At 46.6% G+C, this 26742-nt stretch overlaps 1 protein-coding gene and 1 long non-coding RNA gene across 3 annotated transcripts; one reads left to right on the top strand and one right to left on the bottom strand.

Annotated features, from left to right (window-relative positions):
- Positions 1 to 1778: 1778 nt before the first annotated feature.
- On the bottom strand, positions 1779 to 12960 carry PRDX3 (peroxiredoxin 3). The gene is made up of 7 exons (XM_003825646.5): positions 12801 to 12960; positions 11055 to 11187; positions 8490 to 8631; positions 7778 to 7913; positions 6425 to 6528; positions 3233 to 3398; positions 1779 to 2593 (listed from the first exon to the last, which is right to left on the bottom strand). Exons 1-7 carry the CDS (start codon positions 12834 to 12836, stop codon positions 2540 to 2542), a joined length of 771 nt encoding a protein of 256 aa, XP_003825694.1. The 5' UTR covers positions 12837 to 12960; the 3' UTR covers positions 1779 to 2539.
- LOC117974732 (uncharacterized) lies at positions 12960 to 25905 on the top strand. Of its 2 annotated transcripts, none has more exons than XR_004664872.3 (3): positions 12960 to 13068; positions 15967 to 16069; positions 25278 to 25905. It is a non-coding gene; the product is annotated as an uncharacterized LOC117974732 (long non-coding RNA). The 2 variants fall into 2 exon arrangements; XR_008620039.1 differs by lacking the exon at positions 25278 to 25905 and adding an exon at positions 17007 to 21767.
- Positions 25906 to 26742: the final 837 nt, after the last annotated feature.

Consider the following 26742-nt stretch of genomic DNA (forward strand, 5'->3'; position numbering starts at 1 on the left):
GACCCGGAAAGGTTGTGAGTGAGGCCGTCCGCAACCTCACCCTGCACTTCTGCCGCGCCCTACCCCTGGTCATTACCCTCGAAAATCCCTCCGATTGCCCACGAATTCCAGTGTGCATGGTGTTGCGCAGTCAGGCCGGCTGCATCATGGTCTCAGCCCAGTGAAAATGTCAAATGCGGTGCCCCTTATTCAAGTTACTGAGAATTTCAAGAGAGTAACACCAGAGCATCAAACCAAGTATAGGGCCCTGGGCACAGTGCACTATCCCTCAGCCCAACAGGTTTTTTTTTTTTTTCTTCCAGCGTTGGGGCAAATCCAGTTCCTTTTGTTGACTACCAAATAGGTACCATTTGTAAAGAAAAACCTGCCTTCCCTTCCTCCTCCCACCTGCCCTTCCCTAGCACAGGGGCAGGCGGGGGCTGTGTGCACTTAAATTCACGGAAGCCACAAGTGTGCCTAGGTCATTCAGGGGGTCTCCGGAGTCCAGGACTGGGGGACCCAGCACATCATCTAGTTGTGTGACCCTCGCCAAGTCAGTATCTCAAAGTCTATTTTCCCATCCGCAAAATGAGGATAACAATTGTACCTATCTCAGGGTTTTGTTTCTGATCAAAGGAGATAAAACATCCCTAACACAGCACTGAGCCCTCAGAAGTGATCCGTATTGGCCATTAACCTCCAGCGGGCCAATTCCTTCCCTTGCCCTGCACCTCCAGGAACAGGAAATCGGCTCATGGCGTCCTTCAGGCCTGTATGACTCTGCTTCTGTATTTGCTCAGTTTGCCTAGCTCACTTTTCTTAACCTCCAGGGGTTTATCTCCTCTTCCAGGAAGCCTTCCCTGACCCTCCGAGTTGAGTAAGGTGCCCCCTCCACTTCTACCCTTATGCCGCAGAAATCCATCTAAGCACCAGTGCAGTATGTAGCGTGCTGTTCTATTCTGTTGTCTCTACCCTCCAGGATGTCACAAAGCCAGCCCGCTGGCCTGCTTCCCCACTTTGGACTGCTACGTCCAGTCTTAACAAAGGAGCCAGAGTGATTCTCTTAGAACAAGTTGATGTCACTCTTCTTTTCAAATCCTTCCTGACATTCCCCACCCCAGAACAGAACCTAAAGTCCTTGGCCTGGCCAAAAGGCACTCTGGGACCCCCACCACAGCCCTAGTCACCGGCCTCCTAGTAAATCTGCATCCGCTCTGAGCCCACTCTTGCCTCACGGCCTTTGTGTTTTCCCTGCCCTCTGCCTAGAAGTCTCTTATCCCCATAATACTCTCACTTTCTACGCGTTTTCTCTCCCTCGATGTTCATCAAAACCCTGAGATAAGTACAATTATTGTCCTCATTTTACAATGAGAAAATTGATCCAGAGAGGCTCTCCCTTAAGGCCTTCCTTGACAACCCCATCTAGAACACCTACAACTCCGCTTCAGCAGTTTCACTCCACATTATTTTCCTTCCAAACACTCTACTTTTACTACAGGTATGAGGTGTTTCCCCTCTAGAATGTAAGAGCTTAAAAGCAGGGGTTTGTCCGTTGTTCGCTCTTGTGCCTGGAAAACAGCATCTGGTGCGGGGTAGGCATTCAAGGATTTACTGAAACAACGAGAAAATGTTTCCCTATCTGTCTTGCCCCTAAACCGAGTTCCTTGAGTGTGGAACCAGCATCTTATTCTCTTTGTGGCCCCTGAGGTAAATGCTCAATAAATGTTTGTTGATAATCTGAGAAGGAAAGGAGAGCCCAAAATAAGCTGATCCAACAGTTAATGGTGGCAAAATGCAAATGTTTTAAAATATGTTTATTTTGTATGTTTTACAATGAATACTTCAGCAAAGAAAATAATTATAATTTCAAAATGCAATCCCTGGATTTGATAAATATCCTTTATAATCGATTACACTAATCAATATCTATAAATATACATAGACAAAGTTAGCTAATGAATAAAATAAGTAAAATGACTACATAAACTCAGTTTCAGGGATGAGGGATCATGCATGATCAGTTAAGTCACTCTGCCACTTTTTAAAATAATACGATTCACATTTGCTTCAATCACATAAACATTCATTGCAGGAGTTAGACGGCTAATCATTGAAAATTATGATCTTTGTTAGCTTAAAAGAAAATTCAGTTTAATACAAAGACATTCAAGATGAAAATTTCAGGACCGTTGATCAGAAGCTTTCAATGTTGTGTTGCTCTACTTTATTATAGGCAAGATTCAAGTAAGGCTAAGAAAGAAGAGTGTTTCCATTCAGACATGATCTAAGAATAGCCTTCTATAGAGGCAAATTATGTTCTGTAGAAACTAGCTAGCCAGCCACCAAGATGTTACCAATAAAGGATTCCTTGTACTAGCAACTAACCATGTTTAAAAGGTCTTAGCCAGAATTACAAAAACAAAACATTTAGAGTAATACTTATGAATACAAGCATAATTGGTTCCTTGCCTTCTACAAATAACCATCTTGAAAATGATAAAAGCAGGTTTCAACTGTGGTTCTTCTCTCGGTTGAGAAGGTGCAGATACACATGGGTGATCTACTGATTTACCTTCTGAAAGTACTCTTTGGAAGCAGCTGGACTTGGCTTGATCTGAAAATACAAAAGCTTAATTAGGTAACTGTGACTTTACCATAATAATAGTCCCAAAAGTGAGTAGCAATCTCCCAATTTTTAACCTAAAGTTCTTTAAACTTTTAAAGATTTCCTTTAAAACATAAAGATGAAAGTTTCATTAAGGCCTGTCTGTCTCTAGGCCGGGCACGGTGGCTCACGCCGGTAATCCCAGCACTTTGGGAGGCCAAGGCGGGTGGATCACGAGGTCAGGAGATCCAGACCATCCTGGCTAACACGGTGAAACCCCGTCTCTACTAAAATTCAAAAAATTAGCCATGGTGGTGGGCACCCTGTAGTCCCAGCTACTCAGGAGGCTGAGGCAGGACAATGGCGTGAACCCAGGAGGCGGAGCTTGCAGTGAGCTGAGAGAGCGCCACTGCACTCCACCCTGGGCGAGAGCAAGACTCCGTCTCAAAAAAAAAAAGGCCTGCCTGTCTCTGATAATTGGTTCCTGGCTCCCCACCCCACCCCCTCTACCCCACAGCAGCTTCACCCATTTGCACATCATCTGCATGCTTGCTTCAAGAGTGGGCTCCCTTTTGTGGATATTTCAGGTCAATAGCTCTCGAGGCTGAGAGAACATGGACCTCACTGCTTTTGGGGAAAAAAACCTACCGTAGGAGAATCCGGTGTCCAGTTCGCTGGGCAGACTTCCCCATGTGTTTCTACATACTGGAACGCCTTCACCAAGCGGAGGGTTTCTTCCACGCTTCGGCCCACTGGGAGATCGTTGACGCTTAAGTGCTTGATGACTCCATTGGGGTCAATTATGAAGAGACCTCTGCATGATCATTTATCCTCATCAGTGCCTCAACAGTACCAGAAGTAGAACAGTCTAACTTCTTCCCTTTTAGGTCTCTAATTCTCCTTTTAATAAAATATTTATTAAGCGTAATCATATGCTTAAAGGTGGGGTTTTCACTGTTGTGCAAAAAACTTATCATCTCTTACTGATGACAGATGCTTTAACAAAGGCAGTACTGGACCAGGTCACCATAAAACACGCAGTATGGTCACACTTACAAGTTCACATAGTGCCCTGAATGTTACACAGTATCGGAAAGTCACTGAACTAGAGAGAGCAAAGACTATTAGTGACTTGGCAAGCATTCTTTGAGCTGCTGTATCACATCTTGTCAAGAAACTTATAGGCAAATGGGAAGAGACAGAGGTGTATTTTATCTAGGTTCAACAACTGTTTATTATGAATGAATTATTGGGTAAATGGGGGGAAATCCCATGGGAAAAATCTTCATAGAAAGAATGTACAGGCTCTAAGTCTATGCAAAACAGAAAACCATGCCCATCACTTTTAATCATGTTGCAGCATGTAATGAGATGAACCACGCTACCACAGTGGTCTGTGTTTATCTTCTGTGTTGGTGTTACTGTGACAGATGCAGATATGTTTAGCCTAGAAGTTTTTTTGGTTGTTTGGTTTAAATATAGGGTCTCACTATATTGCCCACGCTGGAGTGCAGTGCTCTTCTCAGGTGTGATCACAGCAGGCTGCAGCCTCGAACTTCTGGCTCAACTGATCCTCCCACCTCAGACTCCCAAGTAGCGTGACTATAGGTGTGTGTCACTGTGTCCGGTTATTTAACCTACAGATTTTAACATTCTGTCTTAAAAGGATGTGGAAATTTCAGGTATCAATCACTCATGGAAAAGGCAGGTTAGAGAAAACTCAGGGTAAAAGATGCTTCTCCCTCCCTGGGTCAGGCACTGGGGGCCTGGAGTTTGAGGTGAAACTGTTCCCAGAGGGTGCAGCCAGCTGAAGTCCACCAATAGAAGGTGAGGCAGAGCTGGGACAGAGCAGGGCCCATAGACTCCCAAAAGTCTTTATCTTATAAGCCAGACTCAGCTTCTCTCTCTTGTTAATCTCAATATTAAAACGGGTACGGAGGTAACTGCAAAATTAGTGAGTTCTCATAGGGAAAGGGACCGTAGGAGAAAAATAGCCAGTACCCTTTCTCTGGCCATTGCCAATTCTGAAAGACCTAGGCATTCGTTTGATAATCTCTTTAGAGTTAAAAAAAAAAAAAATGGTCTGCCAGGTGCGGTGGCTCATGCCTGTAATCCCAGCACTTTTGAGAGACCGAGGCAGGCAGATCACGAAGTCAAGAGTTTGAGACCAGCCTGGCCAACACGGTGAAACCCCATCTCTACTAAGAATACAAAAATTGGCCGGGCGTGGTGGCGTGTGCCTGTAATCCCAGCTACTCGGGAGGCTGAGGCAGGAGAACTGCTTGAACCCGGGAGGTGGAGGTTGCAGTGAGCCGAGATCGTGCCACTGCACTCCAGCCTGGGCGATAAAGCAAGACACCGTCTCGAAAAGAAAAGAAAAAAAAAAAGAGAGGAAAAAAAGGCCCAAACTCTAAGATGCCACTCAGCGCTAAAATCCAAGGTGTAACCCAAGAAAGAGCAGGCCAGAGGTCACCTACAAGAGAGGCAGGTGAGCTGGCTTTGTTTGTTTGTTTGTTTGCTTTTGAGACGGAGTCTTGCTCTGTCGCCCAGGCTGGAGTGCAGTGGCGCTCTCTCAGCTCACTGCAAGCTCCGCCTCCCGGGTTCACGCCATTCTGCCTCAGCCTCCCGAGTAGCTGGGACTACAGGCGCCCACCACCACGCCCGGCTAATTTTTTGTATTTTTAGTAGAGACGGGGTTTCACCATGTTGGCCAGGATGGTCTCGATCTCTTGACCTCGTGATCCACCCGCCTCGGCCTCCCAAAGTGCTGGCATTACAGGCGTGAGCCACCGCGCCCGGCCAGGTGAGCTGGCTTTAAGCTGACCAGCCCCCAGCAAAACTGTGAGGCACAGCACATCAAAGGGGGATCCCCTCTCTTCCTTCCTGGAGGTCAAGTTCTGCCCTATCCCTCCTTCACTCCTATTCTCAGCAGACCTCAAGATGCCAATTCTAAGACCCAAGTTCTCATCCCTCCCAGGAAGGTTTTGGGGCTGCTGAGGACTGAAAGCTTTTCACACTCAAAGGAATAAAGGTTTAATAAGGGACTGAATACAGATAGAAATGATGTTCTGGGGCAGAAATCCTAACAACTGCTGCCAGTAACTATGCTAAAAACTCTAGCTGTGTCACTTATTTAATCCTCACACCCACCTGTGAGGTACCGCCTCATTTTAGTTATGGGAAAACTGGGGCTCAACAAGGTTAAATCAAATCAGTTGCCCAAAGTCACACAGCTATTAAGTAGCTGAGTTAAAAAAAAGAAAAACTCAAACCAAGGATTGTTTGGTTCCAGGGCTGAAGATGGTCACCATTCCAAGAGACTACCTCTTACCCTGCTAGTCCCACCTTCTGCGAAGAGTCTGATGGCTTCAATGTCAGGTGTGTGTCCCCATGGAAGTGGCTCCCACATAGTTAGGGAGTATGGAGCAGTGTGGCCTCAAAACGCAGACAGCCTTCTTCAGAAAGAGACCCAAGGTGGTGGAGGGGACATGCATGTCTCAGCATTTCTGAGAGACCGCCAACCCTTGCAGGAGGCATTTTATCAGTGTTTATTAAAGACTAAAATTAAGGATTTTTTGATTATTATACATTTTAATTCTTTTTAATATAATAGGGATGAGGTCTCACTATGTTGCCCAGGCTGGTCTTGAACTTCTGAACTCAAGTGATCTTCCCGCCTTGGCCTCCCAAAGTGCTACGATTACAGGCACGAGCCACCATGCCCAGCCAGGATCTTCTGGTTTTAAAAATGCTTTACCAAGGTCTACATAAATCCCCTAAGAAGTAGAATGATACTAAACATGAAAAATAATCTTAAGTTCATCAGAAACAGGATCTTACCTTAGTGCAAGACCAGAACCTTCTAACAGCACACCGTAGTCTCGGGAAATCTGCTTAGTTAAGTCTGACAAGAGTGCGATGTTCATGTGGCCCAAACCACCATTCTAATCAAAATGCAAACATGACTGTTAGAATGTGTGGCCTCACAACATTCTTGACCACGTACCACAATGTTTGAGACCAACAATAACGGTGATAGGTAACAGTAATTCAACAACGGGCCAAGCACTGCTTACTCTATTAACCTACTGCCTCCTCGAAACCACCCTGGAGAAGACACTATCAGAATGAGGAAACTGAGGCAAGAAAAACCTAAGTAACTTGTTCCAGGTCACAGCTAGAAAGAAGCAGAAGGAAGATTTACACCTGGCTAATACTACAGACCTTTTCCAATTTTTTTTTTAAGACACAGAGTCTCGCTGTCACCAGGCTGGAATGCAGTGATGCGATCACAGCTCACAGCAGCCTCAAACTCCTGGGCTCATGCAATCATCCTACCCCAGTCTCCTGAGTAGCTGGGACTACAGATGCTTTTTCTAATTATTTATTATTTTATTTATTTATTTATTTATTTTGAGATGGAGTCTCGCTCTGTCGCGCAGGCTGGAGTGCAGTGGTGCGATCTTGGCTCATGGCAACCACCGCCTCCTGGGTTCAAGCAATTCTCCTGCCTCAGCCTCCCAAGTAGCTGGGACTACAGGCGCCCACCACCACACTTGGCTAATTTTTTTTATTTTTAGTAGAGATGGGGTTTCACCGTGTTAGCCAGGATGGTCTCAATCTCCTGACTTTGTGATCCACCTGTCTCGGCCTCTCAAAGTGCTGGGATTACAGGCGTGAGCCACCACGCCCAGCTGCTTTTTCTAATTCTTAAAGCATTCTTTTAAAGACTAATTTTCTCAAACACAGACATGGAAGAGTAATAATACAAAAAAAACCTTGAGTAGGCCAGGTGTGGTGGCTCATGCCTGTAATTCCAGCACTTTGGGAGGCCAAGGTGGGCGGATCACCTGAGGTCAGGAGTTCGAGACCAGCGTGACCAACATGGAGACACCCCGTCTCTACTAAAAATACAAAATTAGCCAGGGGTGGTGACACATGCCTGTAATCCCAGCTACTCGGGAAGCTGAGGCAGGAGAATCGCTTGAACGCAGGTGGCGGAGGTTGCAGTCAGCCGAGATTGTGCCATTGCACTCCAGCCTGGGCAACAAGAGTGAAGCTCCGTCTCAAAAAATAAAAATAAAAAACCCAACCCTTGCGTAATTTGATCTTGATAGTCCAGCAGCATAGCTAGAAATTTAGATTCTTCCAAGCAAGTTTGTAAGAGCAAAAGCTAGGGGTACAATGCTATACCTTTCTTGGTGTATTTATCCAGGCAAGATGGCTAAAGTGGGAATCCACTGAGACTGCAACAACTTCACAGTTCACGTCGTGAAATTCGTTAGCTTTGTCACTAAAAGCAACAATTTCTGTAGGACACACAAAGGTGCTGGAAAAAAAGGATAGAAATTCTCATTAGAGCATTTAAAAACAAGGATTTTAACAATTAGTGGTCTAACAACTAGTTCAACTTGCTAAGGGTAAAAAAGGCAAAATGGTTTACCATCCTCACTGGACTATAGTGTTGTGCTGGCAAAAGTACTACTACCTCCCCTCACCTTTTTATTTTAGGAATTGTATCAAAAAATGGGGAAAGGGAACACATATTTTAAGAAAAAAAATTACAGTTCAATAAAGTTGCTTTTTGAAAAAAATCATTTTATTATGCCTACTTTTCTCATTTTTCCCCAGACCAGTGAAAACTTTTTCATAGACTGGCTTAGGGAAGCAGTGCTCCACAGCACAGAGGTGTACTATAAAGAAAGCTGTCCTATCCCACCCCCGAAGTTTATCACTTGTAAACAAGCTACAGATCCCAGCTGTAATCAACAAGGCCATCAGTGATAAAGGGTCAGAAAGAATCCTTCCTTTCACAAGGGTATCTAGGGATAGACAATTCAGTGCGGGAACAGGATATGTGCTTGCTCTCAGAATGACACAAAAGCATCATAGAAATTACACTTACAAATCCAAAGGATAGAAGAAAAGCACCAAATATTTCCCCTTAAAGTCATCAAGGCTTAGGTCTTTGAACTCTCCATTGACAACGGCTGTACCCTTAAAATAGGGTGCATGCTGGGTGACAGCAGGTGCATGGCATGAGGAACCTGAAAAAAAACCCACACTCACATGGAGTTCATCATTTGCTATGTCAAGCACCTATGATTTTATTTAAACTTCTCATAATTAATTAGTAGTATAAAGTGCTTAGTATAAATCAAAACATTCGGTTCAACTGTACATCTTAGGCACAGTCATCCTTTGCCACCTGTGGGGGGATTGGTTCTAGGATATCGAAATCTACAGATGCTCAAGTCTCTTACATAAAGTGGTGATTTGCATATAATCTACACACACCCTCCAGTATACTTAAATCATCTCTAGATTACTCATAATACCTAATACGACGTAAATGCTACGTAAATAGTCGTTAAGCTGTATTGTTTAGGGAATGACAAGAAAAAAGACTTTGTGTTCAGTATAGACACAACCATCCATTTTTCCCTCCCAATATTTTCGATTCAACCAACCACAGATGCAGAATCCAGATACAGAGGGCCAACTGTAATTTCTCCTTCTATAGTTTTAGATTGTGCACAAATTCAATTCCAAGTGCTACGGAAACTAAAAAGAGGAAGACAAAGTAGGGATAGAATTAAGGAAGACATGAGACTAGAGATGGATTTTAAATATGGTTCAGATTTTGTCAAGTCTAGATGGGATGGGGCAGATGGCATGTAGGAAACAGCAGGAAGGAAGACAGGACGTGTGTGGAGCAGCGTGTGGCAGTCTAATGAGAACAGAGAGTGTCTAAGAGTACGGAGTGAAGAGCAGGCAGCAGGCAGGAATAGTTGAAGGCCATGTTGCAACAGTCCTTAAATACCAGGCTGCTGGGTCTTCTTAACAGGAAAGATAACAGAGTCAAGGGCGGAGTCTCGCTCTGTTCACCCAGGCTGGAGTGCAGTGGCACGATCTCAGCTCGCTGCAAGCTCTGCCTCCTGGGTTCACGCCATTCTCCGGCCTCAGCCTCCCGAGTAGCTGGGACTACAGGCGCCCGCCACCCCGCCCGGCTAATTTTTTGTATTTTTAGTAGAGAGGGGATTTCACCGTGTTAGCCAGGATGGTCTCGATCTCCTGACCTCGTGATCTGCCAGCCTCGGCCTCCCAAAGTGCTGGGATTACAGGCGTGAGCCACAGTGCCTGGCTGAGATGGGGGTTTTTAGGAAGATTAGTCCGGCAGGAGGGAAAGAGGAGCAGGAGGAAGGGGGAGACATGTTAGGAGGTGGTTTCAGTGATTTTTTTTTTTTTGAGACAGAGTTTCGCTCTGTCACCTAGGCTGGAGTGTAGTGGCATGGTCTCGGCTCACTGCAACCTCCGCCTCCCAGGTTCAAGCAATTCTCCTGCCTCAGCCTCCCGAGTAGCTGGGATTCCAGTAGCACACCACCACACCCGGCTTATTTTTTTAAGTATTTTTAGTAGAGACGGGATTTCACCAGGTTGGCCAGGATGGTCTTGAACTCCTGACCTCAAGTAATTCGCCTGCCTTGGCCTCTCAAAGTGCTGGGATTACAGGTGTGAGCCACTGTGCCCAGCCTCGATTTCAGTGATCTTAGACGTATTGAGGGGAGGGATGGGGCAGAAAGAACAGAAAGGAATGGATGCAAGAGATGTGTCAAAACTGAAAAGGACTTGCTTCTACCCAGGAATGAGCGACAGAGTAGTTCCAATGTCAAAATGCCTGACACCGCCATGAACAGAAACAGGAGGCGCTGCTGGGGATGAGGATTCGAAACCAGTGGAGTAAAGTTTTAAGCCTGTGGTATCACATCACTACTAGAAATATTTTGAAGCTCCAGGGTAGTAAAATTGCGAAAGCTCTTAGAACATTTTGCCCACAAACAAAGGCTTTACTAAAGTATATCCCCCCAAACCATTACATATTAAATACGTGCTTTTTCAAAGGCTAGTCAAATCTAGACAAAGTATTTTCAAATACCACTCATTATCTGAGGCTGATCTTAGCAAAGCCCATATCCTAGAGAAGGGAGTGTAAATCTCAAGAAACAGCTAAATTTCACTCAGATTACAGATACCATTAGACAGGTCTGGTTCCTAAGTGGCCAGCTGGGGCCAGTACACAGGTTTGAATCTTAGAGCAGCTGCCCTCTCAGGTCCCCACAGGCTGCCCACCACTCACAGCTCTTCAGACACACTAGACTCAGAAGGCATCTGAGCTCCCAGTAACACCCTCCTCAACACAGTGGATTAGAAGCTCTGACAACCAACATGGAAATGTGACAAGGGCAGTTTGCCTCAGTGATTCTCAACCCTGGCTGCATGTTAGAATCACCCGGCACATCCTGGTCTCACCCCAGAGACTAACTTGTCTGGGGTGGGACGGGGGCAGTGCTGTGTTCCTGAAAGCTCCCAGGTGACTCTAACGTTTGGCCAGGGTTCAGAGCCCCTGTCCAGAGACGATGGTTCATTTTTCCTTTACCTGGCTCCAGCCAAGACATGACATAACACTTACTGGTGCTGAATAATTTTGCTTGACTGGAACCAGAACACAATAAATTTGTCAAGCTCGTTCTTCCACATGCAGCAGGCCTGAGGGCTGCAGTGGCAGAAATGCCCCAAGGAATGGCACTCACATGTCGGGCAACCTGGAAAGAGAAACTTTTTATTAGAAAGTTTTCCTGGACTGGTGACTGAAGGCTGAAAGGGCATCGTGCCAACGGTGGTTTCAGCTGTCCCTGTTCCTGTGAACCAAATAGCAAACCCCAAACTCTAAGAGCATGGATTGGATCTGCATGTTCTTAACACTCCCTTCTGCTTCCTTCTCCTAGGAGACTGGAAGGTGGAGAGGAACTATAAGAACACAAAGACCGGCTGGGCGCGGTTGCTCACACCTGTAATCCTAGCACTTTGGGAGGCCAAGACGGGTTGATCACCAGGTCAGGAGTTCGAGACCAGCCTGGCCAAGATGGTGAAACTCCATCTCTACTAAAAACACAAAACTTAGCCAGGCGGCGGTGGCGGGCACCTGTAATTCCAGCTGCTTGGGAGGCTGAGGCAGGAGAATTGCTTGAACTCGGGAGGCAGAGGTTGCAGAGCCGAGATCGCGCCATTGCACTCTAACCTGGGCGACAGAGCAATACTCCGTCTCAAAAAAAAAAAAAAAAAACAAAAAACAAACAGAAACTCCATGCGCTTAAAGCAACACAGGGTTCAGAAGCCAGGGGACTTGTGCAGGCTTTTCCCAGCACTATCTGCTGAGTATGTTCTACCATTTCAAGGTTTTCCTTAGAAAAACAAGGCTCCTCCAGCACCAGCGACAAGTAAACAAGAAGAGCCAAATTCAGCCTCTGGGAGTCTGTTAAAGGCTCAAGGGACATGTTTACTCAACTTTTTTTTTTTTTTGAAACAGAGTCTCGCTCTTTTACCCAGGCTACAGTGCAGTGGCGCGATCTCGGCTCGCTGCAGTCTCGACCTCCTGGGCTCAAGTGATCCTCCCACCTTAGCCTCCCCAGGAGCACTGACCACCATGCCCGGCTATTTTTTTTTTTAGAGACAAGGTCTCACTATTATTGTCCAGGCTGGTCTCAAACTCCTGGGCTCAAGTGATCTGCCCGCCTCGGCCTCCCAAAGTGCTGGGATTACAGGCGTGAGCCACCGCACTCTGCCGGTTTGCTCAACTTTAATGTTCAAAATGACTCAGGAGAACGAAAGGGGCTGTGTTGAACCCCACCAGAGAAAGCCGTGTACCAAAAGAGCACGACGCATTGCCCACAGTTAAGCAGGAAACAGCAGCAGAAACACGCGGGAGTGGGATTGGGAGGGAAAGCCTTTGTGAGTTTTTTAGCACTTTGCGCGTTTTTATCCAGTATTTAAGGGGCTGTTCACAGCAACGCCTTGATGTAGGCATCATTCTTTCCATCTTAAGTACACAGTCTGAGAAAGGCGAAGGCGCTTGCCCAAGATCACAGGGTCGGTGGCAGAATCAGGGCCAGGACCTTAAGTGGAGATGGGCCTGGGGACCGGGGACGCCTAAAGAGGAGGGACTCGGGGAAGAGACCGCGAGGACGGAGTGAGGAAGGGCGGTTCTGCGCAGGCGCATGGAACCTTCCCGGAGGGAGGCCTCTGGGTCCGTTACCCGCGGAAACCCTCCAAGAAGAGCGAATGGCCCTCATGCCCAGAAGCGCGGGGTCCTGTCTGAGAAGCACGTTCCCGGAGCCACCAGTGTCTCCACGCCTGTCCCCAGCCGACAGCCACTCACCGACGCTCGGAGCAACCGTCCTACAGCAGCCGCCATCTTCAGTGCACTCGGGCGCCACGGGGCGGGCAGAGACGCAGGGGCGGGGCCTACGGGGTGGTGAGCGGGCCCTCTGCTGGTGGGGGGGCGGGGCCGGAGGAGCCACCGCCTCCCCGCCTCCTGGGGACCCTGAGGGAGAAATTCCCTTTAGGGCTGAATGCTTGGGCAAGTGACACGTGGTTTTCCTACTGTCGCCCCAACCTTAAAAGAACGAATCCAGGCGGGGCATTAGGTATTTGTTTCCATATTTACCACTGTTTTGTTTGTTAACCTTGTGTGGATTACTGTGTCTAGTATTTCTGTGACAGGATCCCTTTCTTATTTCAGCCTCAGGTAGAGACTTCTGGCTTCTGTATGAAATGGAATTAATTACAAATGCAGTTTTAGGCCGTTAATAAGCTAAGTGGGCTAGACACATCAAGGCTTTGTTGGCCTGAAATCCGTTGGAATTGTGTGTGGTCTTCCATTTGGCCTCTCTTCCCAAAATTGGGAAAACTGGGACAAATTTAAAATTTGGTTTTTGTCAATTAATGAAGCCAAGTGTTCAGTGGTGAGCATAGTACTTGAAGCAACCACATCAAACATAGATAAAAATCACACCTTGGCCTTACAGTAAGTGTGACAAATTGCAATCTTGGAGCTGGTATTTTCTTTTCTCTTTTTTTTTTTTTTTTTTTTTTGAGACAGGGTCTTGCTCTGTCGCCCAGGCTGGAGTGCAGTGACATGATCTTGGCTCACTGCAACCTCTGCCTCCCGGGTTCAAGCGATTCTCCTGCCTGAGCTTCATGAGTAATTGGGATTCCTGAGCAGCTGGGATTACAGCCGCCTGCCACCATGCCCAGTTAAGTTTTTGTATTTTAAGTAGAGATGGGGTTTCACCATGTTGGCCAGGCTAGTCTCAAACTCCTGACCTCAAGTGATCCGCCCACCTCGGCCTCCCAAAGTGCTGGGATGATAGGTATGAGCCACTGCACCCGGTCTGAGTTGGTATTTTCCAATCACTAGTCATTCAATTAGCAACTTCGTTTCTCAAGTCTTCTTATCACCAAATATCACTTACTATTTTCTTTAAATTGGCTTTCTTTTTTTTTTTTTTCCTTTTCTTTTTTGAGACAGAGTCTCACTCTGTCGCCCAGGCTAGAGTGCAGTGGCACAATCTCGACTCACTGCAACCTCTACCTCCTTGGTTCGAGTGATTCTTCTGGCTCAGCCTCTCGAGTAGCTGGGATTACAAGCGTGCACCACTAAACCCAGCTAATTTTTTTAGTATTTTTAGTAGAGATGGGGTTTCACCATATTGGCTAGGCTGGTCTTGAACTCCTGACATCAGGTGATCCTCCCACCTTGGCCTCCCAAAGTGCTGGGATTACAGGCGTGAGCCACCACACCCAGCCCAGTATATTTTCTAAAATCATCTCAGGTACCACTAGGCGCCACCCTGGGTACCAGTCCCCAGATGTGGAAAGGACTGCCTTGGATGTGTGGGGACACACATGTTTCGACTATTTCACCTCACACCTTCCTTGTGTTTGTTTAATTGGTTTTAATTATATCTGTGTCTAGCAGATGATTGAAAATGAGACAATCATTTTGGAGCTCAAAATCGTACTGTAGGCCGGGCGCAGTGGCTCACACCTGTAATCCCAGCACTTTGGGAAGCTGAGGTGAGTGGATCACCTGAGGTAAGGAGTTCAAGACCAGCCTGACCAACATGGTGAAACCCTTTCTCTACTAAAAATTGCAAAATTAGCCGGGCATGCAAAATTAGCTGGGCATGGTGGCGCATGCCTGTAATCTCAGCCACTTGGGAGGCTGAGGCAGGAGAATTGCTTTAACCTGGGAGGCAGAGGTTGCAGTGAGCTGAAATCGAACCAGTGCACTCCAGCCTCAGCAACAAGATTGAAACTCCGTCTCAAAAAAAAAAAAAAATACTGTAGTTCACAATGCAATATTATTTATCCATAAAAGGAATGAAATACTGATATATGCTACAACACAGATGAACTTTGAAAACACTAGCTAAGTGAAAGAAGCCAGACACAAAAGAACAAATAGTGTGTGTTTCCTTTTATATGAAACATCTAAAATAGGTAATTCCAAAGGGACAGAAAGCAAATCAGCAACTGTTAGGGACTGGGAGAAGCTGGCATGGGGACTGACTATTTATTTATTTTTTATTTTATTTATTTATTTTTGAGACAGAGTCTCCCTCTGTTGCCCAGGATGGAGTACAGTGGTGCAATCTCAGCTCAGTGCAACCTCTGCCTCCCAGATTCAAGCGATCCTCCTGCCTCAGTCTCCCGAGTAGCTGGGACTACAGGTGTGACCACCACGCCCAGCTAATTTTTTTTTGTATTTTTTAGTAGAGACGGAGTTTCGCCATGTTGGCCAGGCTGATCTCGAACTCTTGACCTCAAGTGATCTGCCTGCCTTGGCCTCGCACAGTGCTGGGATTACAGGCGTGAGCCAGTGCGCCCAGCCGGGACTATTTAGTAGGTACAGGATTTTCTTTTGTGGTGATGAAAATGTTTTGGAACTAGATAGAGGTGGGTATAACATTATGAATTAACTAAATACCCCGAATTGTAAACTTTAAAATAATTAATTTTATATTTGGTGAATTTCACCTCAATTAAAAAACAAATTAGAAAAAGGTCAGGCATGGTGGCTCATGCCTGTAATTGCAGCGCTTTGGAAAGCCAAGGTAGGAGGATCACTTTGTGCCCAGGGGTTTGAGACCAGCCTGGGCAACATAGCAAAACCCTGTCTCAAAAAAAAAGAAAAAAAAAGAAAGAAAAAGGAAAAGAAAAAAAAGAAAGAAAGAAAAAAAGAGAGAGAGAAAAAGGTAGAAGAAATAGGGACTAAAAACATTATATACTGTAGTCTACTCCAGTGATTTAATAGATCTAAAAGGCTCAGAAAACTGAGCCTTTTGGAGATGGAGAGACCTTCCCAAAATCACGTCACTGGCTAGAAGCAGAGAGGTAGGGCAAGAACCCAGAAATTGCATACCACTGACCACCCAGCGTGTGTGTCTGATGGAGTTCAGCCTCAGCACCTTTTCCCTAGCCGACTCGTGAGATTACGTCATCCACACCCTCATCGTCTCCTTTTCTCCCTCATACTGCAGGGTTGTTTTTTTGGTAGAAACAAGGTCTCGCTATCTTGCCCAGGCTGGCCTTGAACTCCTGACCTCAAGTGATCCTCCGGCTCCCAAAGTGCTGGGATTACAGGTATGAGCCACTGTCACAACAGCCTGCAGTTTTAAAGTACTTAAGCTTCAGTAGCTCAAGTCAACAAAAGGGGAGTGGGGAGGGGGGCAAAGCCAAGCCAAGGGGTCGCCTTCTCTTCTCCTTATGCCCACAGCCCTTTGCCGCCCGCCTCTCCCTTCCCCATGCTGGAGGGCCCCTTGCTCTCCTATTGTAGGCGTGTGTTTTTTAGTTCCTGCACACAGGCAGTTTGGCTCATAACTAAACTTCACTATAAAAATGTAAAGCATGGTGCAAGTCAAAGCGACAGAGCAGAGTGGAGTTCCCTTAGAATTTCACCTCACTCATCCTGGTTTCAGTTTTAAAGCTCAGATGCATTAGTTAGTGCCAGCTCATAGGCAGGGTTAGGCTTCAAGGTAACATTACTTGAGGGCCTCATAATTGGCTCCGAAAGCAATTCTTTTTTTTTTTTTTTGAGACGGAGTTTTGCTCTTGTTGCCCAGGCTAAAGTGCAATGGTGCAATCTCGGCTCACTGCAACCTCTGCCTCCCAGGTTTAAGTGATTCTCCTACCTCAGCCTCCTGAGTAGCTGGGATTACAGGCATGCACCACCATGCCCGGCTAATTTTGTGTTTTTAGTGGAGATGGGGTTTTGCCATGTTGGTCAGGCTGGTCTTGAACTCCTGACCTCAGGTGATCGGCCCGCAGGTGATCAGCCCGCTTCGGCCTCCCAAAGTGCTGGGATTACAGGTGTGAGCCACCGTGCCTGGCTGCTTCAAGGTAACATTACTTTCCGTCTTCCATGTAGCCCCATTCACCTGCGGCTGCCTTCAGTTAGATTACCTGCATGATTTCTGCCCATTTTAGCCTCTGAAGTAATCTGTTTCCTGTCCTATTAGGTACCAAATAGAGAGCCCTCTGGTATTGGATCAATTAACAATGTGATTTTTTTTTTTTTTAGAATCTTGCTGTGTTGCCCAGGCTGGAGTGCAGTGGTGCGATCTCGGCTCACTGCAACCTCTGCCTCCTGGGTTCAAGAGATTCTTCTGCCTCAGCCTCCTGAGTAGCTGGGATTACAGGTGCCCACAACCACACCTGGCTAATTTTTGTATTTTTAGTAGAGACCAGGTTTTGCCATGTTGGCCAGGCTGGTCTTGGACTCCGGACCTCAAGTGATCCTCTCGCCTCGGCCTCCCAAAGTGCTGGGATTACAGGCGTGAGCCACCGTCCCTAGCCAATAATGTGATTTTAATCATTAATAAACATGTACTGGAGAGGATCACTCAGACCCTGCTGCCGAGGAACTGTGTGTGTATCCAAGGAATACTGATAAAATCATTAAAAAAAACCCAGTCCAAGATTCAGCATTTTAAGAGGCATGAAAGAGGCATAATGGTTGAGTGTGGACAGCTGAGATTGACACACCAGCTCTGCTAGCTGCAGGCACGTGGCCTTGGGCAAGTTACTTTGCATGTTTTCCCATCTGTAAAATTGAAATGATGTTAGTGCTTACCCCAAGGGCTTTTGTGAGGAATAAATGAATTCATATTTTAAAGGCATTAGCACAGTCAGCAGGCACATAGTGTTCGTTATATTAAATAAAAGAGAGGTGCAAGTGAAGTGCTATCATGGTTTAGAGAAAGGGGCCAAGAAGGGCTTCACAGAGAAATCATCTATCCTGCTGCTTGGGGAAGGTGAAGCGGAAGATGGCAGGTGGAAGTGACTAGTGACCTTTGTCCCTTTGGTTTACTGTTATCTTCAGTGACCACACTATGGGGCTACGCTCTGGGTTGAATGCAGTATCTCTATTCCGTCTGCACAACCCTATGACACAGGTGCTTTTTTGGTTTGTTTTTTGTTTTGTTTTGTTTTGTTTTAGAGTCTTGCTCTGTCACTCAGGCTGAAGTGCAATGGCATGATCTCAGCTCACAGCAAACTCCACTCCTGGGTTCAAGTGATTCTCCTGCCTCAGCCTCCCAAGTAGCTGGGATTACAGGTGCACACCACCACACCTGGCTAATTTTTGTATTTTTAGTAGAGATGGGGTTTCATCATGTTGGCCAGGTTGGTCTCGAACTCCTGACCTCAAGTGATCCGCCTGCCTCGGCCTCCCCAAGTGTAGGGATTACAGGTGTGAGCCATCACACCCAGCCACAGGTAGTGTTTTTAATTCATCATACCCATTTCCAAGGTGAGGAGACTGATGCTTGGGAAGGTTTAGTAATTTGTCCAAAGTCCCACAGCTGGAAAGGGAAGGAGCCAGGATTTAAACCTTGAAAGCTGACTGCAGAGCCCCCATTCCTTTTCGTTTTTATTGTTTTTTGTTTGTTTGTTTGTTTTTGAGACAGGGTCTCTCTCTGTCATCCAGGCTGGAGTGCAATGGCACAACCATGGCTCACTGCAGCCTCAACCTCCTGGGCTCAAACAATCCTCCCACCTCAGCCTCCCAAGGAGCTGGGATCACAAGTGTGTATCACCAAGCCCAGCTAATTTTGTTAGTTTTTGTAGAGAAGGGTCTTCCTATGTTGTCTAGGTTGGTCTCAAACTCCTGGGCTCAAGCAGTCCTCCTGCCTTGGCCTCCCAAAATGTTGGGATTACCGCTGTGAGGCCAGAGCCCCAACTCTTTTTTTTTTTTTTTTGAGATGGAGTCTCGCTCTGTCGACCAGGCTGGAGTGCGGTGGCGCAATCTCGGCTCACTGCAAGCTCCGCCTCCTGGGTTCACGCCATTCTCCTGCCTCAGCCTCCCAAGTAGCTGGGACTACAGGCGCCCGCCACCATGCCTGGCTAATTTTTTTGTATTTTTAGTAGAGATGGGGTTTCACCGTGTTAGCCAGGATGGTCTCCATCTCCTGACCTCGTGATCCACCCACCTTGGACTCCCAAAGTGCTAGGATTACAGGCGTGAGCCACCGTGCCTGGCCAAGTGCCCCAACTCTTAAAGCAATATTGTATGACCTCCTACAGTATTTGTTGGAGCATAATGTGCTTGATGGGACATAATAGGAGATGGTACTATAAATGTGGGCTGTGTCAGGACATGAAGGAGCACTGACCATCTGTCCTTTAGTGAAATATCTCAAGTACTCCACTCCCAGGCACCAGGCCTCACTGTGGATTCTGTCCATTGATGCAGTACGCTGTGCTCTTTTGCCCAAGCATTTCTAATAGGTTCCGCCCCTGCAATTGATGTTCACCACCTTGAGGCCCACTCTACTGTCAGCCTTCTTTTTTTTTTTCTGACGGAGTCTCACTCTGTCACCCAGGCTGGAGTGCAGTGGTACCATCTCGGCTCACTGCAACTTCTGTCTCCCAGGTTCAAGCAATTCTCCTGCTTCAGCCTCCTGAGTAGCTGGGATAACAGTGCCCGCCACCACGCCTGGCAAATTTTTTTGTATTTTTAGTAAAGACAGGGTTTTCAATGTGTTTCAGCACATGGCTGGGCTGGTCTTGAACTCTTGACCTCAAATGATCTGCCCGCCTCGGCCTCCCAAAGTGCTGGGATTACAGGTATGAGCCACTGTGTCCGGGCGACTCTCAGCCTTCTTTTCCTTCTCTGGGGTCTGTCTGTTCCTGTCTTCCTGCCAAGCTTGTGAAAGGAAGGCACCCACTTATTTGTGACAACGAAAAATGTTTCCAGATGTTGCCAAATGTCCCCTGGGGACAAGAGAACCCCCAGAGGAAACCACTGCTCTAATGGTAATGGCACAGGCTGTGGGGCCACCAGGACATGGGATCAAATTCTTGGTCTGTCACTTATGGTCTTGGAGGGCAGGTCATATGTCTCAGGCGTCACAGAATCCCTCGTGACTAGACCAGTTAATGTTTCTATACCTCAGTTTCTGCAGGTATGAAATGAGGGTAATGATGGCATCTACCGCTTCAGCCATGCACAGTGAGATAATGCCTGCAAAAGATGTAGTGGGGTGCTAGATACAGAGAAAGTGGTATAAATAAGTTATTCTTTTCCCCACAAGCAGACATACTACATTTTCAAACAACTGGCACAGGCTCTGAAGACATTTTATTTTTCTCAAAGTGATGAAGTTCATTTTCCTTTCTTTCTTTCTTTCTTTTTTTTTTTTAAACAGAGTCTTGTTCTGTCGTCCAGGCTGGAATGCAGTGGCATGATCTCAGCTCACTGCAACCTCTGCCTCCCAAGTTCAAGCAATTCTTGTGCCTCAGTGTCTCGAGTAGCTAGGATTACAATCACGTGCCACCATGCCAGGTTTTTTTGTTTTGTTTTGTTTTGTTTTGTCTGTTTGTTTTAGTAGAGACGGGGTTTTACCATGTTGGCCAGGTCAACTCCTGACCTCAATTGATCTGCCGATCTCGGCCTCCCAAAGTGCTGGGATTACAGGCGTGAGCCACCATGCCCAGCCCTTTTCCTCCTTTCATTCAGGAGTGAGGGGTGAGGAATTTGTGCAAACGCTGATCCCCAAACAGGCTCAAATTAGGCTCTTCTGGAAGCCACAGGGACATGCAGGCAAGGAAAGAAAGATACTGGGAATCTACCTGTTCAGGGCAGCTTAACCTCTTCTGCCTTGAGGCACCTGCTGGGTCTGGGCTGTCCTTTGACTCAGGAAACCTTGCCAGTTTTTTCTTTTATCTTTTCTTTTTTTTGAGATGGAGTCTCACTCTGTCACCTAGGCTGGAGTACAGTGGCGCCATCTTGGCTCACTGCAACCTCCACCTCCCATGTTGAAGGGATTCTCCTGCCTCAGCCTCTCGAGTAACTGGGGTTACAGGCATGCGCCACCACACCCGGCTACTTTTTGTATTTTTAGTAGAGATGGGGTCTCACCGTATTGGCCAGGCTAGTCTCAAACTCCTCACCTCGTGATCCACCTGCCTCTACCTCCCAAAGTGCTGGGATTATAGGCGTGAGCCACCGCACCCAGCCCAGTTTTTTCTTTTAAAGCTAACTATGGGCAGGGCTCGGTGGCTCACACCTGTAATCCCAGCACTTTGGGAGGTCGAGACAGGTGGATCACTTGAAGTCAGGAGTTCAAGACTAGCCTAGACAACATGGTGAGACCCTGTCTCTACAAAAAAAATACAAAAATTAGTTGGGCATGATGGTGCATGCCTGTAGTCCCAGCTACTTGGGAGGCTGAGGTGGGAGGATTGCTTTAGCCCAGGAGGTTAAGATTGCAGTGAGCTATGTTTGCACCATGGCACCCCAGCCTGGGTGACAGAGTGATACGCTGTTTCAAAAATAAATAAATAAATAAAGGTAACTATAAGGAATAAGGGCCTGGGTAACAGAGTGACATGCTGTCTCAAAAAATAAATAAATAAATAAAGCAAGCTAACTATGAGGAATAAGGGTGACCACAATGGTCAGACACCTATCAAATCCCCATCTACCTGAGATGGACTTTAGCTATGATTAGAAAGACATCTTGACCAGGCATGGTTGCTCACATCTGTAATCCCAGCACTTTGGGAGGCAGAGGCAGGCAGATCACCTGAGGTCAGGAGTTCAAGACCTGCCTGGCCAACATGGTGAAACCCTCTCTCTACTAAAAATACAAAAAAATTAGCTGGGTGTGGTGGTGGGCACCTGTAATTGCAGCTACTCGGGAGGCTGAGACAGGAGAATCACTTGAACCTGGGAGGCAGAAGTTGCAGTGAGCCGAGATCACAGCATCACACTCCAGCCTGGGTGTCCAATAGCTTGGTCCAATTTTGAAAAAAGTTCTCTTTGTCAGATGGAGAAAGAGTTAACTTCCACTGTATTAACTTGTGCCTGACATTTTAAATATTTTCTGTTTAATGTATGGTTTAATTTTCATCTTAAAAATGCACTGCCTTATAGGTATCTTTTTTGCTTTTTCCGTCAATGTAAATCAAGCTAAGACATTTTGTAATTTTTATCTCCATAAATCTCAAGCATTCAACAGTCATTCTTCACATGGGCATTTCAGGCAAGCTCAACAAAGCATTACTGTTTGCTTCACACCAGGCAGAGAGGCCGAGCACAGCAGCACAATTCCCAGGGCTTTTGGCCATTGGAGATGAAGTTTCACTGCCTATCACTTCTTGACCAAACAGGAAGCTGAGGCAGTTGCCTGTGGTTAAATAGTTTACCTCAAGTCGTACAGGGATTCCTTGGTTGGGGGCTTTCCAGTGTACATGTAGGCCTTCTGGTCTGCTGATCTCTGCCAAAGAAATGAAATACCCTAGAATCTCTGACCCAGAGGCCCAGAAGGAATTTCATGCAAGAGCCTCCCGATGGCCTGTTAAGATTTGCAAAGTGTCCAGCTAGTCTCAGGCTGTGGCAACTGACTTCCCCTGGTAGGACTAGTAGAGTCCACCTTTTGTTCATTCCAACAAAAGATAACCACGATTGATTTTTGATCACCAATATAAGCCTTAGGAGGCAGGAGCAGCTGTTCTGCCAAGCATTCCCTGACCACTTTCCCAGCTTGTCCTGGTTAGAGACCCCTACCAGGTTCCTAGAAAACACCATGCCCTTCTCGTTGTCAGCGCTCCCAGCTCCTGTCACATGGCATTGGAATTTTCTATTGCCTTGTCTGGGTCTTAACAATACTGTGAACCTCTTGAGGATAGAGCTCATGTCTTACTCATCCCTGGAATCCCAAGGCTCAGCTAATCCCTGGCTTGCAGCAACTACCCAGAGCAAGTTTGTCAAGTGAGTCTATAAGCAGTGCTGGCAGGATTTCTACACACATTCTGAAAAAAAAAAAAAATCTTTTGGCTGGGTGCGGTGGCTCACACCTGTAATCCCAGCACTTTAGCAGACTGAGGTGGGTGGATCACTTGAGGTCAGGAGTTCGAGACCAGCCTGGCCAACATGGTGAAACTCTGTCTCCACAAAAAATACAAAAATTAGCCAAGTGTGGTGGTACATGTCTGTAATCCCAGCTACTGGAGAGGCTGAGGCAGGAGAATCAATTGAACCCGGGAGGCGGAGGTTGCAGTGAGTCGAGATCACGTCACTCCATTCTAGCCTGGGCTACAGGGCGAGACTCCATTTCAGAAAAAAAGAAAAAAGAAAAAAGAAAAAAAATTTATTCGGCTTTCTCTAGCTATTGCAACAATAACACACATTTTTCCCCGGAAAGAAAGAGACAACAACCACCACAACAAAAAAGATAACAAAAAAAAAGAAAGAAAGAAAAAGAAAGGAAGGAACGAGAGAGAGAGTGAGAGAGAGAGAGAGAGAGAAAGAAGGAAGGAAAGAAAGAAAGAGAAGGAAAGGAAAGAGAAAGAGAAAGAAAGAAAAAGAAAGAAAGAAAGAAGGAAAGAAAGGGAAAGAGATGAACTGGCCTTATTCTCATGAGTAAAAGAGAAAATGACTGAAATTCTCCCTTTTCAGTTTGGGAGGGAAAAAAAATTGGACCTAGTTGAGGGGGAGGCAAATGAAAAGATATATGCTCATTTTTATGATGATTAGGAAAATACGCCCCTGGAACCACAAGTTAACTTTCTGGTAGCTGGGGCTGCAATTAGAGATGGCAAGCAGGACTCTGGGTTTTGCTGAGTTCTTCCTCTTTCCACGGCAAAAAACATACATTTTTTTTTCTTCCTTTTTTTTCCTCATTGAAGAGGAGCCCCAGATTTGGCTCTCTCCTGGGTTCAGAAAAGATGAAGTCTCGGAACCAAGCCCTGTCTCCCAGCCAAGTCCTTTTTTTTCAATTTTTAATTTTTATTTTTTGAGTCTTATTCTGTCACACAGGCTGGAGTGCAGTGGTGCAATCATAGCTCACTGCAGCCTCAACCTCCCAGGCTTAAGTGATCCCCCTGCCTCAACCTCCTGAGCAGCTGAGACTACAGGTGCACAACAGCATGCGTGGCTAATTTAAAATTTTTTTTTAGCGATAAGGTCTCTCTCTATTGCCCATGCTGGCCTCACACTCATGGGCTCAAGCAATGCTCCTGCCTCAGCCTCCCAAAGTGCTGGAATTACAAGTGTGAACCACCACACCCGGCCAAGGCTTCCCTTCTAAACTTACCCCCAGCATGCTCCAGCATGGTCTTGTGCTGTTCCAAGTTAATGTCAAAGGCAGGCAGCCCAGGATTGGAAGGAGTTGAGTTGTCCTTGATTCAAAGCCCCATGGATTCGTTCACCTTTCAGTCTGTCTCCGTATAAACCCTCACTCACAGGCTGATTGGGAAGTGTACGCCACCCACTAGGCCTCGGGTGAATTTCTTAGGCTGAGTCATCCCCCTCTCTGCCCACCCCCAGGCACACCTTGGCTTGCTTACTTCTGAGCTGTTCTCCTCCTTGCAGCCCGTTCCCTCCACCATTTTTTTTTTTTTTGAGACGGCGTTTCACTCTTGTTGCCCAAGCTGGAGTGCAATGGCACGATCTCGGCTCACTGCAACCTCTGCCTCCTGGGTTCAAGTGATTCTCCTGCCTCAGCCTCCCGAGTAGCTGGGATTACAGGCGTCTGCCACCATGCCTGGCTAATTTTTTGTATTTTTAGTAGAAACAGGGTTTTACCATGTTGGCCAGACTGGTCTTGAACTCCTGACTTCAGGTGATCCGCCCGCCTCGACTTCCCAAAGTTCTGGGATTACAGGCGTGAGCCACTGTGCCCGGCCTCCACCCTTTTAAAAAGACTTTATTTATTTATTTATTTATTTATTGAGACAGAGTCTTACTCTCTTGCCAGGCTGGAGTGCAGTGGCACGATCTTGGCTCACTGCAACCTCAGCCTTGTGGGTTCAAGCGATTCTTCTGCCTCAGCCTCCCGAGTAGCTGGGACTACAGGTCCGTGCCACCATGCCCAGCTAATTTTTGTATTTTTAGTAGAGACGGAGTTTCATCATGTTGGCCAGACTGGTCTCAAACTCCTGACCTCAGGTGATCCACCTGCCTTGGCCTCTCAAAGTGCGGAGATTATAGGTGAGAGCCACTGCACCCTGCCAAACTTTATATTTTAGAACAGTGTTAGGTTCACAGCAAATTGAGCAAAGTACAGAGAGATCTCCCATAGCCCCTATTCTCAGCTTCTCCCACTATGAGCATCCCAAACTGCAATGGTAGATTTGTTACACTCGGTGACTCTACAGTGATGTGCCATTATCTCTCAAAGTCCAAGTTTAAACTCAGGTTCACTCTTGGTGTTGTACATTCTATGGGTTTTGACAAATGTATAAGGGCATGTATCCACTGTAATATTATCATATGGAATACCTTCACTGCCCTAAATATCCTCTGTACTTTGCCCTTTATCCCTCTTTCTCCTCCAACTCCTGGCAGCCTGTCATCTTTTAGAGCTGTGTCTCCAGCCCAGGCCTGTCCTCTGAGTGCCGCCTGCCAACATCTCCACGCAGATGCCTCTTATGCACCTCAAGCTCTTGCTTTCTTCAAATCTGTTCCCCGCCACCGACTTCCCCAAACCTCAGTCCATACAATCATTCAAGCCAGAAAGTAGGAGTCATCTTGATTCTGATGGGGTTCAGAACACCATATCCCAAAATATAGCACCATGGCATTTGGAAAACAGCAAAAGCAGGAAGGTCACTTTCTGACTTCCTCCTGCCCTTCTCCCCTGAAGCAGACCATGAAAGAATCATCTGACCTTCCTCTGAGGAAGGCCCTCATTCCAGGGGTGCCCAGCCTGTACCCAGAGGAGAGGAATGTCCTTATGTCTGGAGACACAGGGATACAGAGAGGAATATGAAAAAACAGGCCTTGCTAAGTTCCCTCAGTTTATTGCCATTAGATCACATCCCCTTTGTCCAGTCATACTGCTGCATGACTGTCCACTCCATCAAAACTAAGCATGAAAAGACACAGGGTTCCCTGTTCCTTTGGGTCTTCATCTGTGGATGCTTCCATGCCGTGTAAAATATATTCAATAAATGTGTATGATTTTCTCTTGTTACTCCGTCTGTGGTTATAGAGGGTCTCAGAATCTAGAGAATCTAGAGATGGATGAGAAAAAAATGTCTTTTATCCCCTACAGTTCCCACCCTTCCCTCCCCAGTGCTGGCCAGCAGCACCCAAAGGAGACGCTGTCTTGTCTTCACCTACATTTGCCTCCACCTCAGTCCAGGCCACCATCGTTTTTCTCATGCAACTCATTCACAGCTTCTGAAGGTCTCCTGGCTGTCAAGAGGCAAGATTACTTCCATCATGTGAGGTCTGTTATATTATATTATTATTATTTGTTGAGATAGGTCCTCACTCTGTCACCCAGGCTGAAGTGCAATGGCACAATCATGGCTCACTGCAGCCTCAAACTCCTGGGCTCAAAGGATCCTCCGGCCTCAGCCTCCCGAGTAGCTAGGACTACAGGTGTGCACCACCACACCCAGCTAATTAAAAAAATATTTTTTTTTGTAGAGACAGGGGTTTCACTCTGTTGCCTAGGCTGGTCTTGAACTCCTGATATCAAACGATCCTCCTGCCTTGGCCTCCCATAATTCTGGGATTACAGGCGTGAGCCACCATATGGCAGAGGTCTATTTTAAAAGTGAAACAACAACGACACAGAGTATAGCTTTCACATCTCTCTGGTATCCTCAGACCCTGCCACTTCTTTGGGCTCCAGAGATTTCCAGCTGCCAGGATTTGCATCTTTGTGTGGGGGGTCTTTCTGCATAATTGCAGAAACCTGGTCTACCCACCCCTGAGGAAAGACAGGGGTGCTTGGGAATTTATACCGCTGCCTGCAGCCCTCAGCAATGGCTGGGTGGAGGGAATTCGTGTAGAAATACCT

Source organism: Pan paniscus, chromosome 8 (assembly GCF_029289425.2).
Source record: "Pan paniscus chromosome 8, NHGRI_mPanPan1-v2.0_pri, whole genome shotgun sequence".
NCBI classification, from domain to species: domain Eukaryota; kingdom Metazoa; phylum Chordata; class Mammalia; order Primates; family Hominidae; genus Pan; species Pan paniscus.

Coding starts and splice junctions, on each gene's coding strand:
- PRDX3 (XM_003825646.5), bottom strand. CDS start 12,836: ATGGCGGCTGCTGTAGGACGGTTGCTCCGAGCGTCG. Junction 8,632..11,054: donor AGCAAAATTATTCAGCACCA/GTAAGTGTTATG, acceptor GTTTTTTTTCAG/GTTCCTCATGCCATGCACCT. Junction 3,399..6,424: donor GGTTCTGGTCTTGCACTAAG/GTAAGATCCTGT, acceptor ATGATCATGCAG/AGGTCTCTTCATAATTGACC.